At 36.4% G+C, this 20,837-nt stretch overlaps 1 protein-coding gene across 2 annotated transcripts in view; it reads left to right on the forward strand.

Annotated features, from left to right (window-relative positions):
• SNX9 (sorting nexin 9) overlaps positions 1 to 20,837 on the forward strand; it is a 149,094-nt gene that overhangs the window by 70,692 nt on the left and 57,565 nt on the right. The window contains exons 5-7 of one of the 2 annotated variants that reach the window (XM_077149350.1): positions 6,868 to 6,960; positions 12,040 to 12,205; positions 15,847 to 15,994. In XM_077149350.1, the coding sequence (XP_077005465.1) occupies positions 6,868 to 6,960; positions 12,040 to 12,205; positions 15,847 to 15,994 (407 nt within the window). The remainder of the gene's footprint in view (positions 1 to 6,867; positions 6,961 to 12,039; positions 12,206 to 15,846; positions 15,995 to 20,837) is intronic. The other variant, XM_077149351.1, reaches the window with a different exon arrangement.

The following is a 20,837-nucleotide window of genomic DNA, read 5'->3' on the forward strand; positions in this document are numbered from 1 at the left end:
CTTTATTTGCAAATGACATGATCCTATATTTAAAAGCCCCCCAAAACTCCAACAAAGCTACTAGAGCTAATAAATGAGTTCAACAAAGTGGCAGAATACAAGATCAACCCCAAAATCAGGTAGTGTTTCTATTCAATGGTAATGAGCTTTCTGAGGAGGTAAGTCTGCCAGTTTGAAGCTATTATGTACCCCAGAAAAGCCATGTCCTTTAATCCTCATGCAGTATTGCTGGGAGGGACCTTTTTGATTGTTTCCATGGAGATGTAATCCACCCAATTATGGGTGGTAAGTTTTGATTAGATGATTTTCATGGGGAGGCATCTCCACCTATTCAAGGTGGGGTTGCTTACTGGAGCCCTTTAAAAGGGAACTATTTTGGAAAAAGCTTTAGAGCCACCAGAACTGACAGAGCCAGCAGAAAGAACAGAGCCCTTAGTTTGGACATTTTTATAGCCTTAGAACTGTAAACTTGAAATTTAATAAATTCCCCTTTTTAAAAGCTGCTCCATTTAGTTAGCTTGCAAACTAAAACAGTAACCAAGAAAAAAATTCCATTCACAATAGCAAATAAGAAAATCAAATGTCTAGGAATCAGCATGGTACTATCACAAAGATAGAAATATTGACCAGTGGAATTGAGAGTGCAGAAATAGACCACCAAATCTGTGGTCAACTGATTTTTGACAAGGCCCCTGTGATGGTTAGATTCAGGTGTCAGTTTGGCTAGGTGAAGGTGCCTAGTTCTATTGCTGTGGACATGAGCCAATGGCATGTGACCCTCATCTGTTGCTGATTACATCTGCAGTCAACTAAGAGGCGTGCCTGCTGTAATGAATGATGTTTAATTTAATTGGTTGGCGCTTATATGAGAGAGCACAACGTAGCACAGCCCAAGCAGCTCAACATTCCTCATCTCAGCACTCGCAGCTCAGCCCAGGCTTTTGGAGATGCAGAAAGAAATCATCCCGGGGAAAATTGTTGGAACCCAGAGGCCTGGAGAGAAGGCCAGCAGAGATCACCCTGTGCCTTTCCACGTAAGAAAGAACCTCGGTTGGAAGTTAGCTGCCTTTCCTCTGAAGAACTAATGAAATAAATTCCTTTTTATTAAAAGCCAATCCGTCTCTTGTGTGTTGCATTCCAGCAGCTAGCAATCTAAAACAGCCCCCAAATCCAATAAATTGGGACAAAATAGTCTTTGCAGTAAATGGGCATGGGAGAACTGGATGTCAATAGCCAAAAGAATGAAAGAAGACCCTTACCTCATACCCTATACAAAAATTAACTCAAAGTGGATCAAATACCTAAATATAAGAACTAGCATCATAAAACTTCTAGAAGAAAATGTAGTGAAACATCTTCAAAAGACTAGTAACAGGAGATAGCTTCTTAAACTTTATGCCCAAAGCACAAGCAATAAAAGAAAAAATAGATAAACAGGAACTCCTCAAAATCAAATGCTTCTGCACCTCAAAAGACTTTGTCAAAAAGGTGAAGAGACAGTCAACTCAATGGGAGAAAATATTTGGAAATCACACATTGGACAAAGGTTTAATATCCTGTATACATAAAGAAATCATACAGCTCAACAACAAAATAACAAACAACCCAATTATAAAATGGGCTAAAGATATAAATAGGCCTTTCTGCTGTAAGGGAAATGCAAATCAAGACTACAATGAGATACTACCTCATACCTATAAGCATGGCTCCTATTAAACAAACAGGAAACTACAGATGTTGGAGAACATGTGGAGAAACTGGGACACTTATGCACCACTGGTGGTATGTATAATGGTGCAGCCACTAAGGAAAACAATTTCATGTTTCCTCAGGAAACCAAATATCGAGTTATCCTATGACCTGGCAGTAGCACTACTTGATATATACACAGAAGAGCTGAAAGCAGTGACACAGACAGACATTTGCACAATGATGTTCATAGCCTCACTATTCACAGTCAACAAAAGATGGAAACAATCCAAGTGGTCATCAACAGATGAGTGGATTAACAATATGTGGTATATACATAGGATGAAATAGTATGCAACAGTAACGTGAAATGATGTCCTAAAGCACATGACAAGTTGGGTGAACCTTCAGGACATAATACTGAGTGAAATAAGCCAGACACAAAAGGATGGATACTGTATGACTCCACTTTTATGATCATGATAAAGGTCTAAGTGTTTAAAGGATCCACATAAACTTATTTAACAGTCAATACCTGACCCAGCTTTCTGGCTTCCCATCCAGCATCTTAAATTCTACTGCATTAATAAATCACATATAACATGAACTAAAAAAAATAATAATGCACTGGGGATGGAGGAAGACTGAGGTCATCCATATGGCATGAAGTATTCCAGTTCTTTCACCTTCCTTATTGTAATCCTTTATTTATCTGTTCATTAAACACCTCAGTTTACATCCATACACACCACCCCAGGCCACTTCAGTAGAGTTCACTGTACTTCCTGCCTTTGCATATTTGTAGCTTTGTTTTTTGAATACACAGTAAATAGATGTTACAATTAAATCACTATGTCAGTTCTGCCCAAATTGATGTATAGATTCAGTGCAATACCAAACCTAATTCCAACAGCCTCCTTTGAAGAAGTGGAAAAGTTAATTATCAAATTTATTTGGAAAGGAAAGAGGCCTCAAATAGCCAAAAACATCCTGAAAAAGAAGAATTGAAGTGGGAGGGCTCACATTTGCTGACTTTAAAGTATATTATAAAGCTAAAGTGTTCAAAACAGCATGTATTGGCGTAAAGATAGACATATGACATATTGATCCATGGAATTTATTTGAGAGTTCAGAAATAGACCCTTAGTTTTCTTGTCAGTTGATTTTTAGCAAGAGTGTCAGGTCCACTCAGCTGGGACAGAAAGTCTCTTCAATAAATGGTCCCTGGAGAACTGGACATCCATATCCAAAAGAATGAAAGAGGATCCTTATCTCATTCCCTGTACAGTAATTAACTCAAAATGGATCAAAGACCTAACTATAAAAGTACCATAAAACTCCTAGAAGAAAATGTTGAGAAACATCTTCAAGAACTGGTGAAAGGTAGTAGTTTCCTAGACCATATACTGAAAGCACAAGCAATGAAATAAAAAATAGATAAATGGGGCTTCCTCAAAACTTAATACGTCTGTGCTTCAAAGGACTTTGTCAAAAGGGTGAAAAGGCAGCCCACTCAATGGGAGAAAAATACTTGGAAACCACATAGATGACAATGGTTTGATATCCAGAATATACAAAGAAATCCTATAACTTAACAATAAAAAGACAACTCAGTTTAAAAATGAGCAAAAGACATGAATAGACATTTTTCCAGTGAGGGAAAACAAATGATTCAAAAGCATATGCAAAGATGCTCAGCTTCACTTAATATTAGGAAAATTCAAATCAAAACCACATAGAGATATCATTTCATAACTATTAGAATGACCACTATTAAACAGGAAACTACAAGTATTAGAGACGATGTGGAGAAATAGGAATGTCATTCTTGCTGATGGAACTGTAAAATGGTGCAGCCACTGTGGAAGATAGTTTGACAGTTTCTCAGAAAGCTGAGTATACAGTTACCATATGATCCTGGACCATATGCCTAAGAACAAGAGAAAAAAAACATAAAGAATTACCATATGACCCACCAGTCCTGCTACTAGATATGTATCAGAATAATTGAAAGCATTGGCACAGCAATGTTCATAGCAGCATCACTCACAATTGTAAAAAGATGGAAACAACCGAAGTGCCCATCAACTCTCGAATGGATAAACAAAATGTGGTATATGCATATGATGGAATATTATTCAGCTGTAAGAAGGAATAAAGTCCTGAAGCACACAACCACTTAGAGGTTCCTTGAGGACGTTATGTTGAGCGAAATAAGTCAAACACAAGAGGACAATTGAATTATACTATGTAAATGCATGGACGTGGAATCTAGATATAGGTTACCAGGAGATAGAATGAGGCTAAAGAATGGGGAATGGTCACTTAAGATGTGCAGACTTTTTAGCTAGGTTGGATTTAAATGAGTAGAAATGGATCCAGGTGATGGTAGCACACTTTTGTGAGTATAATTAACAATGCTGAACTGTATGTGACTGTGGTTGATAGGGGAAGTTTAGCATTGATAGATCAAAAGAAGGAAAGCCAAAGTTAAAACATGGGAATATATAATTCAGTAAATCTTGCAGTAGACGATGACAGTGATTAACAGTACAGATATAAAACATTTCCTCAAAGAACTAGAATAAATGTACAAAACTATTACAAGGAGTTAATGATAGAGTGGGGGACAAAAACATACCTACTGTGGAACTATGGAATATAATTAACAGTAATATCTTAATATTCTTTTATCAACAATGACAAATGTACTGTAGCAGTGCTAGAGATCAATGATAAGGGGGCATAAGGAGTACAGGATGTTTTTGGTTTTTTCCCTCTTTTTTTTGTTTTCTGGAGTAATGAAAATGTTCTAAAATTGTAATGATGAATGCACAACCATATGATGATACAGTGAGCCACTGATTGTATACTTTGAATGGATTGTATGGTATGTGAATATCTCTCATAAAATCACATTAAAAATTAAGTAAAAGATAAAGCAACAAAATAAATAATTAAAAGAAAACATCACAAATGGGTGGTGCAGTGGTAGAATGCTCGCCTTTCATGCAGGAGACCCAGGTTTGATTCCTGGACCATCCCCCCCCCCCCCCCAAAAAAAAAGAAACTGTCACAAAGAATTAGATTTGTTTATTTCATTATCTCGAATCTTACAATGCCTTAGATTTCTCATGATCACATATTGAGATTTCCTCTTTATGAAACCCTTATTGAAGAGGTTCTCTCTGCCGTCTCCCACTTTCACCAGCATTGCATGAGTCCTTTTGATTAGTTACAGAGCTTTTTAAGGAAGGTTGTGTCCAGTTAGTTGTTCATTGGATTTTTTTGGCAGCACTTGCCTTCAAAACTTCATTAGACTATCAGTACTAACTTTCCATGCTATGTTTAATGCAGATTCTTGCCTTTGATAAAGCAGCTTTGTTCGTCTAGGGAACCTTTCATAATATATGCTAGAAAATTTAATGTTTACATTTTTTTTTAAATTGTTTGTTTTTGTAGAGTTTTTTTCCCAATTGGAAACAAAGAAGAAAAACAGAGTTTTGACCTTGAAACTGCTATAATAAAGGGCCAGTCATCATTCTAATACACACAACCCATCGTCAGAAGAATATCCATAAAAGCCAATTTAACATATATTTTTTGTTAAGTCTATTTGGAAGCAAATTATCTTTTGCTGTTTGTAGCATAATCTTGTTCTATAATTTGTAACATCATCTTGTTCGATACTTAAAGCTACCTAGTTTAAGACTGGGCTATCAAAATAAGTAAACTCTCTGAACTAATACAATTATTTTTATGCATTTATTATTTTTTAAAATATTTTATTGGCATATCTTCACACACATACAGTATATATTTATTATAGAAGCAAATTGTACTCTTTTAATTCTCTATATTTTAGAAAGCAGTCACCTGGAATTGACATTTGTGAGTTCAGTATGTGAATTAGCGAGGAATTTTTAAAGCAATTTACACTTATTTTGGTAGTGCCCAGTCAGAAGGATTGATGTGACTGGCTGTAAATGGATTAATCATTTTTATGATCTTGCCTCATTTTAAAAAGAACGTTCAAGTTTTATATTTCCATAAAGAAGTTTTATATTAATTCATTAATTTGTATTTCCAGATAGGAAATTTTGAAAGTTCTCCTGTATTTTGAACTGAAATAGGCTTTTAATGTAAGAAAATTTTATGCCTTCTGTAGTAGGTCTTTTTTCGAAAAATTGTTAAATTTCTGTCAGAAACTCTGATGGAAATGTTCTTGGCTATGGGCACCAAATATTAATTTGCTTTCTATTTCTACTTCCTAAAGCAATTGGCATGTAGTTATTACATGTACGATGATTGAGAAATGTCATATAAAGACTTGGGTTTCATGCCAATTAGTTGCAGAAAACAGTTCCTCAGCTTTCACAAAAGATGGAAACTTTCCATTCATTTTTATTGTGTAACTCCAGAAAATCTCTTGCCCCAGAAGTTTCTAGTTACCAAGTCCTTCCTTCCAAGGAGGAGACTAATTTTCATGTATAGTAGTATGATGGACCAACGGTATTCTTACTCTAGGCCAAATGACAAAGTAAGAAATAGAGTATATATGTATGTGACGAAGGCACAGAAAGAATTTCCTTGTGTGTTAATAAGGTAGACCCTTGAATGTGGGCAGGGCCTGCTCCCCAAGTGATAATATTAAAGGTTTTGAGCTCATGAGTTCACAGATTGACTGGACTGTTTTCCTGTCCTATGCTGGGCTTGGTAGGGTTACTTATGGGTCTGTGGTTTGCTTTGAGCCGACTAAGTGGCTTGGCTGATTATGTCTGGGGCATGGGGTTGACTGGTAACTTTGAAAGGAAAAGGTTCAGAATCTTAACATTTTTAAAAGCTTAGCTTAATTTTTTCTTTGGAGTTTTCCTTCATTGGCTGTACTACTTGCATGATGTTCTCTTCTTCCTGTGCTGCTTTTAAATATTTTTAGTGTTTCAGAAATGCCATATTGTGATAACAAGCAATAGACTTTAGAAAATATACTAATGCATTGAAGATAATGTAGTGCTCCACAGTTGGGGTTTTTTTTTTTTTTTTTTTTTTTTTGCATGTAGTGTCTGTGAGTGAGTGGCGTACTAGAGTTTTCTGGTGAGTTTAACCTTGCCATGAATTTGCTGGCTTTAGTTAAAAGCGATACCATTTTCATTCACTGAGCACCTTTTTTATTTTAAGGTGGATATTTTGGCTCAGACTGGTTGTGTTGAAAGTCTCAGTCAGTCACCACCTTCTTCATCTTCTCCTTCTCCTGCTTCTTCCATAAATAAGGTAAAATTCAATCTTGAATGCAAGGGGAAATAAATCCTTTGATAACCCCTTTTTCCTCTGCGAGATGATTGTTTCAGGTAAAATATCCTACCAGAACTCTCCTTGGGGCTTTATATGCAGAATATAGAACGAGTAAGAATGGAAAAGGTACATGGGATTTACAACTTGGAGGCTAAAGCTGAGACTTTCACTGAGACTTGGTTGATGAACTAGGGAGCTTTGTATTTCTTTCATGAATATCGAGTTCTAGTGGAGGTTTTATAATGAAATGTGATTGACAGTAAGTTGGTGGAGTGTGGGAAAGGAAAGAGGGTGAAGACTTCCTCAGCAGAAATGAGAGAGAGGAGGGAAAGGCAGGAGAAAATTATAGAATAAGCTCCTGGGAATTGATAGTCTTAGCAACAGAGCAGAATGGATTAGTGTGACCAAATGTCTGTACTGAAAGGACAAAAAGGGTTATTGAAGTTGAGAGCAAAGTCAGAGGTCAAAGAATCATTAAACCAGATCATTGTAGTCCAGTTTGTAACAACAGGCAGTGGCTTTGAAGAAACCAAGATCTCAGTGTTTAGCACACAGAAACTATGTGTGCCAAAAGCCCTAAGAATTAAGGAGTTGCTTGTGAGCACTGTGGTGAAAAATGTCTGTTTTCTCCCTATTTCTTTTATGTATCTGAAGGAAATAGATCTTTGACTATAAGTGCCTATTATCTCTTCAACTAAAAGTTTTTCTGCTAATATGACCTGACATTGAAACCATTCAGAAGTATAACTGTCCAATCTTCCTCCACAGCATTAACTAATTTGCCCACCTCAAAGAGCTGCCAGTTTTCATTCTTTTCTTTGTATTCTAGATGAACCCCCACTTACTAAGATATTTTCAACTGAGTTCATACTAGGTGCCAGGTATTATTGTAAGTTATTTATCCATTAAGTTATTTAGTCCTTGCAAAAATCCTTTGAGGAGGTTAGTGTTATTATACCCATTTTATAGGTGGGAAACTAAGGCAGGGGGTGAAGTAAATTGCCCAAGTTCACATAGTTAATAAGTGATAAAGTTGGGAATCCACCCCAGATAGACAGGCTCCAGACCTGAAGTTGTGAACCACTGTACCCATGTGATGTGTACTTGATGCAAAGGACTTTGAGACAGGGACTATGGCATGAGCAGAGGCAAGGAGGTAGGGAAGTTTGGGGAACTGCATGAAGTTTGAAGTATGGAGACAAAGATTAGCAGAAAGATGAGATTGGGAATGTAGTAGAAGGAAAAGTTAGGACCCACACTGCAAAAATTCTTGATTGCTAGACTAAGGAATTTAGGATTTATTCCATGGTCAGTGAGATCCAGTGAAAAGGTTTAGAATTAAATGTGGTTGACAGTAAGTCAGGAGGCACTTGGTTTGATGAAAGGTGGCAAAAGAAAGAGGATGAAGACATTGCTAGAAAAAATAAGAGCAGAGGTGAAAGAAGAGTATGGAAAAGGGCATTGGAAATCTCAGCGATAGAGCAGAACAGAGTATACTGCGACCTATTTAATGCCCTATAGTGAATGGACGATGGAGAGAGGTGATCAGGGTGAAGAGCAAAGTCAGAGGCCAAGGTCAGGGAAGGGCAGATTCAGAGAGAGACAGCCAGACAATTTGTGGCCTGGTGATTAGTTATTGATATTAGCGTAAGGGACCTGGAGGTCAGTAAAGGTCATCTGGAAGAGGGAGTGAGAGAAACGTTGATGATGGATCTGAAGAAGAAATTTTCAGTTGGTCGGGTTTTGAAAGGTTTGTTATCAGCAGAAGTCAGGTCTAAACAAGATAGAGGGAATTGTTCCAGGGTAAAAAAGACACAGAGAAACAGACAATTAATGAATTATTAAATATGCCTGCAAGGATTTTATAGCCTAGCTAGGGAGCTATGGTCATATACAAAACCAATATAACAATTATTACAAGCCTATAAATTATAAATAAGGCAGCTTTAAAAGAACTAGCATATTATTTGTTTGGGTCCAAATTAAATAGTTTTTCTTTTCTTTTTTTTTTTTTTTTTTTAGGATACTAGCTCTGAATAGTTGACATCACATGAAAATCTCTCTTGCCTGTTTGCTAACAGTTAACAACTTTGTGGTAATGACAGTGCTAAACCTTCACTGTGATTCTACTTTGTAACTCCTCTGTTCTTTTTCTGTTTACTTAATTTAATTTCTAGCAATCTTCCCAAATCCGAGTCAGCCTGCTTGGGTTCTAATTCTAGCCTAGGGTTACACAGCTGGGTGGTGGTAGAGCTAGAATCCAGCCCAGGCAACCTGCCTCTGAAACTTGTGCCTTAAGTATGCATCCGTTCGTTTAAGCCACTTTCCACAGGTGACAAGGCCTCAATGGAATGGGTCCAATTTGTTCAACAATTTTTTGAAAATCAGACTGCACTACTAGATAAGCATCAGTACTTACTACAGTCTTATCCAAAAAGTGTGTACTTTTTGGAGTTTTTATTCTAAAAATTGAACATTATTTAGAATTTGGAGGGTGCAGCATAGTATAATTGTTGAATAAAAACTCCCCCCATTAAAAATATAGGATAGGATTCTTACATGACGTGCTGGTTGCCAGTCATTAGCATAATCACCTTCATTTCTGAGACCCACTAGGGCTAGTCCTTATCAGCTGAGTATCATTGGGCAGATGTGAATTTGAGAAGCACACAGTCATGAGGATGAAATGTCTTTTGGCTGTTGATACTTAACTGACTTCATTCTTTTCTTCTTAAAAGGATAAATGGAATCATGATTCCCCATGTGAAATGCATTTTTTTAAATGTGTTTGATTTGTTGCAGGCAGTTATTTACCTCATCTGTCTGTCAATTACTGAATAACTAAAGAAAAGCAAACCAGCCACTCCTAAAACATTAGAGAAATATATTAGAAAGTTGGGGTCATTTTCTTGCAAATCTCTCTCTCCTTTTTTTAACCACCATCAATTTTTTTTATGTAAAAAAGAAAACTCAAATCACCATGGTCTTAGATCAATGATAATGTATTTGTTTAAAAAGAAAGGCATTATTGATTTTCCCTCAATATATTTGTAAATTTAAGGTGATTCAAATGAAAACACAATGCATATTTTAATGTAACATTCTAATGCTAATACTCATATTGTCTATTTTTAAAAAAATTAAGCTGATACTGAAGTTTAATGTGTAAAAAGAAACAGATGAAACATATTATGCTAAAGTATTGTGGTATTTTATCTAGTAGACTCCAAGGTAGCTTGATACTAGTACATATAGATCACTAGGATACAGTAGAGTCCAGAAATGAACCCCAGTTTATTATATGATAAAGGTGACATTTCAGATTGGTGGGGAAAAAATGGAATGATTCATTAAAGATGTTAGTGCCACAGGCTGACTACAAGAAAAAATTAAGCTGGATCCTTATATCACTACTTAGATGAAGTAAATTACACTCAGATCAGAGATTTAAATGTAAAAAAGCCACACAGGGATGCAAGGGTAGTTAGTTCAGTGGAGTTGACTACCATGTGGGAGACCCAGGTTCAATTCCTGGCCCATGCCCTTCTCCAAAAACAAACAAGCAAACAAACAAACAAAATTCAACAAATGGTGCTGCAGTAACAGGGTACTCACTTAGAAAAAGAATGAAATGTGACCCCCATCTTACAGCATTAAAAAAAAGAGCCAAGCAAACAAAGAACAGAACAGTGGTTGTCTCAGGATGGAGTGGGGGAGGGAGCTGGTGGCTAAGAAGCAGGGGTGGGAGGTTGGCTGCACATATCCCTTACTGCCATCCTCTTAAATTGGATACCCAGGAATTACTTATTCTAAAATTTAACTTATAATATTAATAATTAAATTATGCAATTACTTGAAGAAATAATGCAACATTTAAAAAATAATTTTGGGTATAGACTGCCCTTTTTTAAGCAAGACAAAACCTCCCAGTGTGTTCAGTAGGAATATTCAGTAGGGATGTCACTGCATAATCTCGTAGGATGGCAGTTTGACAAAAATCCATTAGTTTTAACTGCACAATCTCCATAGCCCAGCAGTTTTACTTGTGGGAATTTCAGATCTGTTAGGCAAATGGGAAAAGAGATAGAAAGATAAGTATTGCAGCATTATTTACAGTGGTAAAATACTGAAAATAGATAAACATTAGTACATGCAAGTTAAAGTATGGGAAATAAATACAATGTATTTTATGGAGCCATGTAAAAAATGTAGTCTCTATGTACAGTTGGATCTTGGAGAATATTTCATGCTGTTAAGGGAAAAAAAACAAAATGCAAAGCAAGAATATAATTTGGGCCTCCTTGTATGTTTAAAAGCAAAAAGGGACTCTATGCATGGGATATTTATGTAAGAATACACAGAAAATTTGTTAGTAGTAATTGTCTTTGAAAGAATGACTGGGGGTCATCGATGGTAGGCATATTTAAAAAATTGTATATCCTTTTATCTGTTAATTTTTTTTTACTATGCATGTATTACTTTTCCACATAAAAATTAAAACCTACTTAAAAATATAACATATTGCTATAATGCAGTTAGTATGAATGAAACAGATCCTCTTTGTCAGCATTTAAAATATCAAAAATATACTGTTGAGCTAAGAAAATGCAAGTTGCAAAGAGACCCAAACAGTATTATTCTTTTTTAGGTTAATTTTTAAAATATAAAGCAGTTGTTATGCAGTAGAAGTATAAAAACGTACATTGGAATGGAAACACCCTTCAGAAAAGTAGTTAGTTACTTTAGTGAAGGAAGAAGAGAGGGCAGTAGCCATTAGCCAGGTGAGTCTGAAAAGAGTAGCTTTGTTACTCCTTTTAAAGTTCCTAAGCAAATATGGCAAAGTGTTAACATAAATTAAATCATGTTGAACTGCTTTTTGTGCTTTCCTACATGTTTGAAATTTTTTTTAATTAAAAATTGAGATTGTTTAAACTAAATTTCTGTCGATTTTTTTCAGCCACTCCTATTATGTTGAATTGTCAGGTAATTCCGACTTAATTTTAAATAATGGTTTTCAGAAGTCACAAATATTCTCTCTCCTTTCTACCCCATCAACAGGTCAGTGGTGGCAATGACCCTTGGTCAGCCTGGAGTGCTTCCAAATCTGGAAACTGGGAGAACACAGATGGCTGGGGAGCCAAACCAGAGGGCACTGCTGCCCAGAGAAACACGTCCAATAACTGGGACAGTGCCTTCAGCCATCCCCAGGCCTACCAAGGACCAGGTGAGCAAGGGAGCTATGCAGGTGGTCAGGCCTGACTCTTAAAGTGACTGGGTCATAAAAATAGATTTTATGCCATCAGACTACTTGAATTTACTGTTACTCACTAATAGCAAACCAATTTTTCTAGATCCATATGTGGGTAGTTGTTCCTTGTAATCTTTAATCTAGTCTCAGTTATCAGGGATCACAAATTCAAATGCTTTCAGGGGCCAGATTGATAACATACAGGAGCAGAGTAGGGGAGGTAAGGGCTGTGGGAGACAAGAAAGCACATGTCTGTCTGTCTGTCTTTCGTAGAGCAATGGCCTCTATTCCTCCGATTGATGCCATTGCAGGAAAACCAAGGTGGTATTTCAGAATCTTCACATTCTTAGTTAGAGACTGGAAATCTTCATTTTTATGTAATCTTCCCATTTTAAAGTCTTGGTAATTAATGCCCATTTCTTCTAAAACCTTGTGCTAACTAGGATTACTTTTCAGAAACCTACAACCTCCAGATGGGTCCCTGGACCAGATAAGTCCTGAAATGTAGAGGGGCCAGCCTCTCCAGAACATCAGCTAGTTCCATCCCCCATCCCATGTTATTGACAGCTCCTTCCAACATGAAAAAGTTAGAATGGGCATAGCCCAGATAACCCTAAAGAGTGAGAAAAAGATCAAAGGAGATGGTAGAATTATTCAGAGAACTTGGGATTTTACAAATGAGTATGATTGCTGAAGTATTAAATTGACATTTCTTTTAGTCTCCAGTATCTTGGAGCAGCTGGTATTAAAAACCTAAAATTGTGAAATTATAGCCCATACCAAACTCTGAAATCTCTTCTACAACTAGTTGTGGCAGTGTGCTTTGAAATTTATTGCTTGTTTGTATGTATGTTATTTTTCACACACACACACACACGCACAAAAGTCGTTTGTGATGAATGCATAGTTATGTGATGATACTGTGAACCAGTGATTGTATATTTTGGATGATTACATGGTACATGAATATATAATATACATCAATAAAATTGCATTAAAATAAAAAATAAATAATAATCTTGTACTAAAAAAAGCAGGTGTACAGAGTGTATATAGTTTGTCACCTGCTAAGTTATGACCTCTGGATTAGCTTTTTTGTCTTTTCCTTAACTACCTGTGGCTCCCAGACTATTCATAGAAAAACTGAGACACGAGGAACTTACAAAAGAGAAATAATTCAGGAAATTATAAGAATGACATCTGTTCTCAAATTAAATAAAAAAAGAGAGGTCTGCTCATTACATTATTTTTTTGTGATCCCTGTATCCTGCCTTCTCTGTCAGCACATTGTGCCAAGGACTGAGTGTCTGTTCTCTACAGCAGGAACTTGCACTCAAGAACCATAAAAGGAAACAGGTACTGGTTTGTAGCTCCCAGTTGACACCGGAACTTGGCTTTGGGATGAGGAGCCATGGGCTAGTAGAACAGTTGAACCTGCCCTGCTGATGTCTAGCTCTGTACATGGCCGTGGCCACAGAAAAATTGACCCAGATCCTTCTAATAGTTCCTATCCTTTCCTTTCTCCCTTTGTCATTTGTTTTTCGACGTCTCTATGGTGGTATGCTCAAGGCAGAGATCCCAGTGACATTTACTGTCTCACAGGGGTACAAAAGTGAATATAGTTTGTCATCTGCTGAATGACATACGCAAACGAACACCTCAGACCAAGCGAGGAGGGAGACAGGCATCAAACAATGGAAAGGAGAAGGAAGAAAGGAGAGCCAGCAGCTCCACATCTGCCTCAAACTTTATTGCTAGAATATCTGGCTACTAGTATTTGTTAATTATTTCTTTTTTACCATTTTTTTCCTCTTTTTCTCAGCCACCTACCCCCATACCTGTTCCTTTCCATCTTTCCCCCATTGCCCTTCTCTCATCTTTATTATTGTTAGTGTTAAACTCATCCTTTTCAAGGACCTATCATTCCTTTCTGTCCTCTCCAGCGCTTCTTTTTATTTTTATTATTATTATTATTATTTTTTTTTTTGCTTAAGCAGATGGGAATTTTTTGGTTTTGAGGCTAGGACAAGTCCAAAATCAAGACATCAGCAAGGCGAAGCTTTCTCCCAAAAGTCTATGACATCCTCCTGGTGCTGGCTGCCGGCAGTCACTGGGGCTCCTTGACTTGTATCCCTACTCTGAGTCACATGGTGATATCCTCTCCTTTCTCTTCTGGGTTCCATGGACTACCAGTTTGCAGCCCCTCCCTGTAGCTTTCTCTTACTATGTCTCAATTTCTTCAGCTTATAAAGGCCTCCAGCAATCCAGATTAAAACCCAGCCTCATTCGGTTGGGCCACAATTCACTAAAAATAACATCTTTCAGAGATGCTGTTTGCAAGGGATTCACATCCACAGGCATGCAGGTTAGGATTAAGAACATGTCTAAATTGGAGTACAAAATTCAATCTACCACAAGGCCCTCAGAAGAAAAAGCATATTTCAGATTCCCCAGCAAGAGATGCCCTTAGTGTGAATTCCTGTTGAATTCTCTCCCTCACATTCTTTGCGTGATTTCCCCTCTGAAGAGAATGTGACACTCAGCCCTCCAAGGGGAAGCTTCCAGGGCTTCTTGATTTAAAACGTATTTATTCTGCTTCTTTGTAAGATTATTAGGCTAAATTTGTCAACGTGTAGGATCTCTGGGAGGCCTTCTGTAAACCACTTAAGATTTTAATAGTCTGCATTTATCAGAAGTTACTTGGACTTGGCTCTCCTTCAATCCTAAACCTAGGTAGGGTTTTTTTTTGTTTGAAATACTATTTTAATTTATCAGATGCCCAAATTTTGAGCCTACTCAAAGCCTAGTCAGAAAACTAGCCTTACTAGTAGCAGAATAGATCATTTTTTCATGATGTTGAGGGTTCCAGAGAAGCCGGTCCTACCCCAAGAAAATCCTCAATTGGAAATCCTACCATTAGAAATAATTTCTTTGCGTCCTGAAAACACTTTGGCCTTCAAGTTAAAATAGCCCTATCCCCTAAGAAGAGGTAGCTTTATTAGCTAATACCATAGTAGAAACTAATTTTCCATGTTATGATAAAAGAAAACTTGTGGCAGCAGAGTCGGGGGAAGTAATTGGAGGAAGGAGAGTGCTGATACAAGAAGGAGGTGAAAATATACCGAAGATGAGCTTCTCTTTATCTAATACCATGCCTAGAGCCTATCCTGTCAGATGATACTGAGTTTAAGCATGAAATTAACAAAACATTTGTTTCTCAACAATTTAATCTTGATTGAATCTTGCAGAAAGGTTAAGTACCATTTGTTGAGCATTTACTATTTTCCAGTCATGCTGGTAGGTATTTTACATATATTTTTATTATTTAATTTGTACAGCCATCCTGAGGAATATGGGTTTCATTTTGTAGATGAGCAGTCTAAGGATTAGAGAGGTTACATACTCTCATACAAAAAGGCAAAATCCCTATTTCAAGATTTTACACTGTCTGACTGAGAAGCCTATCCTTTTATCTCCTCATGACACTCGTACCACACACTGTCCTCTGTTTGCTTTTTATTGGTTGTTAGCCCAGTAGGTAATTGTTGTCAGAAAATTAAGTAATTTTCTCTTTATTTTGTTTCTTTTTACTGATGAGCTTCTGTTCCCACATCTAGCAACTGGTGACGATGATGACTGGGATGAAGACTGGGATGACCCCAAGTCAGCTCCTTACTTTAAGGATTCAGAGTCCGCTGAAGGAGGAGGTGCTCAGCGAGGAAACAGTCGTGCTGGGGCGTCTTCCATGAAGCTGCCACTCAACAAGTGAGTTTTAAAAGGGAGTAGGGAAGTTCTTGCCTGCTGTGCTGGAGGCCCGGGTTTGATTCCCAGAGCCTGCCCATGCAAACAAAAAAAAAGAGAATAGGGAGAAAAACATGATCTGTATGCAGAAATACACACAACTACATAAAGAAGTAATTGACTTTCCTCCTTTTGTGATCTACTGAGTTTTTAATATGATTTTGTATTTTTATTTGGATCTTAGATTGGAAGCCTTTTTTTTTAATAAAAAGAATTTTTATCTTGTAAGATTAATAAGTGAAATATTTGTTCTACTTAATGATCTTCCAGATTGTTTTTATTTCTTTTTTTTTATAAACTCCATGACATATTATGGTTTCAGTGCTGATGTCACAGGAAAACTAATAGTTCTCTTTTAAATTTTTTCCTGTTAATCACTCACCATCTACCAGGCATCATGCAAAGTGCTTTATGTATGTTGCTATTTATTAACCCTTGTATCCCTTTGTGGTATATCCCATCCCTTTTTACTGTGGGTAAAACTGAATATCACACAGGCTTTAAGTAAGATAGTGAAGATTCCAATATGATCTCTCAGTCTCCAACTCACAGTTTCAGTTACTCTACTTGATATTTTTAAGATGTTGTTTTCTCTTAGATTAAAAAAAAATCTTTTTAATAGTGCTGTAGACATCCTTCTTAATAGGAAAGTGCATGGAAAAGAGTGAACACAGTAACATAATAATGTTAGATTCTTTGGTAGAGACTTCTGAATAAGTCTGTAATTTACACAGTAATATAAAAGGTGAATAATTTGTGTCTTTTGTAAGAATTTTCAAGTACTCTTCTATAGTCAGCAAGTATGTTTAAAATGATTTTATTTTCTAAAATTAGTAATACTTTTTTTCTCAATGTTCCTAGTCCATGATTCAAAGAACATATTAAAGAATGTTAATCTTTGTCTAGAAAAAAGTTGCACATGTAATTTTTGACATATATCTACAGGTCATGATCTAAATTAATATATATATAGGTTTAGGGGGTTGTTCAAGTTCTCTTTAAATATACTAAATCACATGATTAGCATATTTAATTTAAATATAAAAGTCACATATTGAATGAGTTACCTTCTGGCTACATACTTTTTCTTCTCTGTTGTATCCAGTTCCTTCCATTATGTAGTTTCATACTCAGCATGCGTAACAAAATTAGCCATTCATTATCTACTGCATCCTGTTTCTTAGAATCCGATTAGAAGTTCTTGATATTATCAGTAGTAAATTATCTTATTCTCAGTTCTTTAAACCTAAACACAAAGTATATTTTAAGCTCATTTAAATACACTGTCTCTTTTAGCCCCATTTTGAACATGAGATAGCAGATACTCTGAAAAAAAAAAAAAACTAGCACATTTTTCATAGCTAATAGCTGTGTTGTCTGCAGGTGTTCTGTTTTCTGGCTTACCATACTTTTCGTATTCCATGCTTCCTGTCTGATTTGCTGTATGATCTTGGGGAAGTTTGATGACCTGTTTGAAGCCCAGCTTCTTCATCTTTAAAGTGAAGGTGTTGGCTTTCATTAATAATTCTTTTTGCACTAAAATTTCATACCAAGAAGCTGCGTGTGAGAATGATAGAGGGAGGAGGGCTGGGGACATAAATGAAATCAGAAAGAAAGACGTAAAGATTGAGATGGTATAATCTAGGAGTGCCTAGAGTGTATAATAACAGTAAACGTACAGATTTTAAAAATGTTTGTACATGAGGAAGAACAAAGGAATGTCATTACTGCAGGGTGCTGAAAATAGATGGTAATTAATATTTTAAAATCTCACCTTATGTGTGAGACTAAAGCAAAAAATGTTTATTTGGTACAAAATTTATATTTTGACTAGTGCATTTCCTAATATAACTTATGTAGATAGCTTGATTGAACACCATAAGTATTTAAAATCTTGGGAGGGACATGAGATTTTGTTGGTTTGTCCAGAGTGATGCCCTGATGAATCCCAGAGTGATTTGATCAGTGAGTGGAAAAGTATTTGCAGAGTCCCCTTCGGAGAATGGTGAGAACAGGGATAAATTCAACTTCCTCAAGTTGAATTCTTGATATTCTCACAAGCCGTGTGGACAACCAAAGCCATAGGCTGAGCCCCCAGTTCACATGCAACCTAACCCCACAAAGGATAGGTCAAGTCTACTTAAAATTTAGGCCTAAGAGTCACCCCCAAGAGAGCCTCTTTTGTTGCTCAGATGTGGCCTCTCTCTCCAGCCAACACAACAAGCAAACTCACCACCCTCCCTCTGTCTATGTGGGACATGACTCCCAGGGGTGTGGACCTTCCTGGCAACATGGGACAGAAATCCTAGAATGAGCTGAAACTCAACATCAAGGGATTGAGAAAAACCCTAGAATGAGCTGAGAGTCAGCATCAAGGGATTGAGAAAACCTTCTCGACCAAAAGAGGGAAGAGTGAAATGAGACAAAGTGTCAGTGGCTGAGAGATTGCAAACAGAGTCGACAGGTTATCCTGGAGGTTATTCTTGCGCATTAAGTAGATATCACCTTGTTGTTTAAGATGTAGTGGAGAGGCTGGAGGGAACTGCCTGAAAATGTAGAGCTGTGTTCCAATAGCCATGTTTCTTGAGGATGATTGAATAATGATATAGCTTTCATAGTGTGACTGTGTGATTGTGAAAACATTGTGCCTGTTGCTCCTTTTATATCTACCTTGTCAACAAAGGAGTAGAACATATGGAATAAAAATAAATAATAGGAGGAACAAATGTTAAAATAAATTTAGTTTGAAATGCTAGTGATCAATGAAAGCGAGAGGTGAGGGGTATGGTATGTATAATCTTTTTTTTTTCTGTTTTCATTTTATTTCTTTTTCTGTTGTATTTTTATTTCTTTTTCTGAATTGGTGCAAATGTTCTAAGAAATGATGAATATGCAACTAAGTGATGATATTGTGAATTACTGATTATATATGTAGAACGGAATGATCACATGTTAAAGTTTTAGTTCGTTTGTTGTTAATTTTTTTAAATTAATAAATGAATTAATTTAAAAAAATTTCATACCAAGATGAAAGCAAATTAGAGCATCCAATTTGAACCTGTACCTCTGAGATTTCCATGTCTGTGTAGTGTTAGAAGCAATTTGAAATCTTACAGTGTTTGTATTTAACTAGACTAATGTATAAATAAGTCTTTTAAACTTGTAACAGTAGAAAAATGTTTAAAGTATTAATGCTTTTCAGCAATTAATCCAGTTTATATGACAGATGTATTCCAGTCATGGAATATAAAACTTATACTAGAAAAGGAAATCAGAATTTTAAATATGCTTGAGCATTTTAAGACTCCATCTCAGTAACACTCAAAGAATTAAAAAAACTTCATTGCCGTTCACTGAGTATTAAATGAGTAATATCGTTGGCCCTAGCATTTTGCTGTTGTCCATAAGAGTCCAAAAAAAAGGGAATTATTATTTCTGTGCTCAGAAACTTATAATCTAGTCAAGTTGCTGTCACTATGTATAATCCCTAAATTTCTCACCAGAATTTTCTACCTAAGAATCCTTTAATAAAAATGTTCCTTGTGAGCCCCCTAATTCATTAAGCATTTAGTTTGTTCCCAGAACTCCTCTAGGTTCTGGAAGCAAAATACTTTTCTAGCGGTACTTAAGTATGCAGTAATGTATAAATGGATGATGACAATTAAGTATGATAAGTTATATAGCGAAAGTATGCTCAGAATGCCAAGGAAGCACAGAGGCTGTAGGGAATAGGCTCAAAGAGAAGATGGCAAAATTACAGATAATTTTAATTTATTGAGTACACGGTAAGCTCTTTGCATAAATCTTTCATTTTAATTCCCCTGTTGCCTTAGAAGGTAGGTCGTATTGGTCCCATTCTTCACACAAGGAGACTGAAGCTCAGAAGGTCACATAGCTGTATGCGTTAGAACTAGAATGCAAACCCAAGGCCACCCAGCTCCACAGCATCTCTTTGTTTCCTTTTGTGTAAGACAAAGAAGGGGGAATGGAGGCGAGTTTAGAGTGAAGGAAAATAATGTGCTAAGATTGGACCCCTGAGAATATCACGTTGGCCTTTAGCTTAGGATGTGAATGAAATTAAGTGAGATAATTGGAGGTTTTGTAGAAGTAAGGTTTCTTTTCTTGTTTAAATAGTTTGCTTTCTGGAGGTTTTGTTTTCCTATTTATTTTTCCTGTTTACTAAAAAATATTCTAAAACCCAAATTAATCTTTTCTTCTTTGGAAGTAGCACTTTGGATGGCTATATTTTTATTCCAGCTGTTCTTCAATTTTATAAGTTTCTTTGGATGTAAATTTGATTTCTGAATGTAGACAACTTTATTTATTACATATTTGGGTCTTAAATGATGCATATTTCTTTATTAAGGAAAATTATTTTCTTGCATTTGAGTCTGAAGGCAATTCCAAGAGGAAGTGGCATAAACATGTATGGGCAGCAACTGCTTCTCTGGAATAATTGGGATCTCCTGGAGAGAGTATGTTGAAAGGGTATCTTGAGTTTGCATATAGAATTGCTGGTTTGGCCGTGCCCCTTGTGTGGCCAACTCAGATTGGTATGCTTAATCAATCCTGTTCTTGCTGTGAACTGGGTGACATTTTTCTAGTCTACCCTTCACTGTTTGTTGGATGATAGAATGTTTCACATCCAATTAAGCAAATGGAATAATCAAAAATATTACACCTTCTGGAATTAAACTGTTTTCTTATGAGATAAAGCTTAATCAAATGACTAATTGGCCATTCAACGATCTGATTACATGAGGTTTCAGGTACCACAGTTTCCTAGTCCTAGTGCATCTGAAAGGCA

The sequence above is a fragment of the Tamandua tetradactyla genome, chromosome 2 (assembly GCF_023851605.1).
Source record: "Tamandua tetradactyla isolate mTamTet1 chromosome 2, mTamTet1.pri, whole genome shotgun sequence".
Classification (NCBI taxonomy): Eukaryota; Metazoa; Chordata; class Mammalia; order Pilosa; family Myrmecophagidae; genus Tamandua; species Tamandua tetradactyla.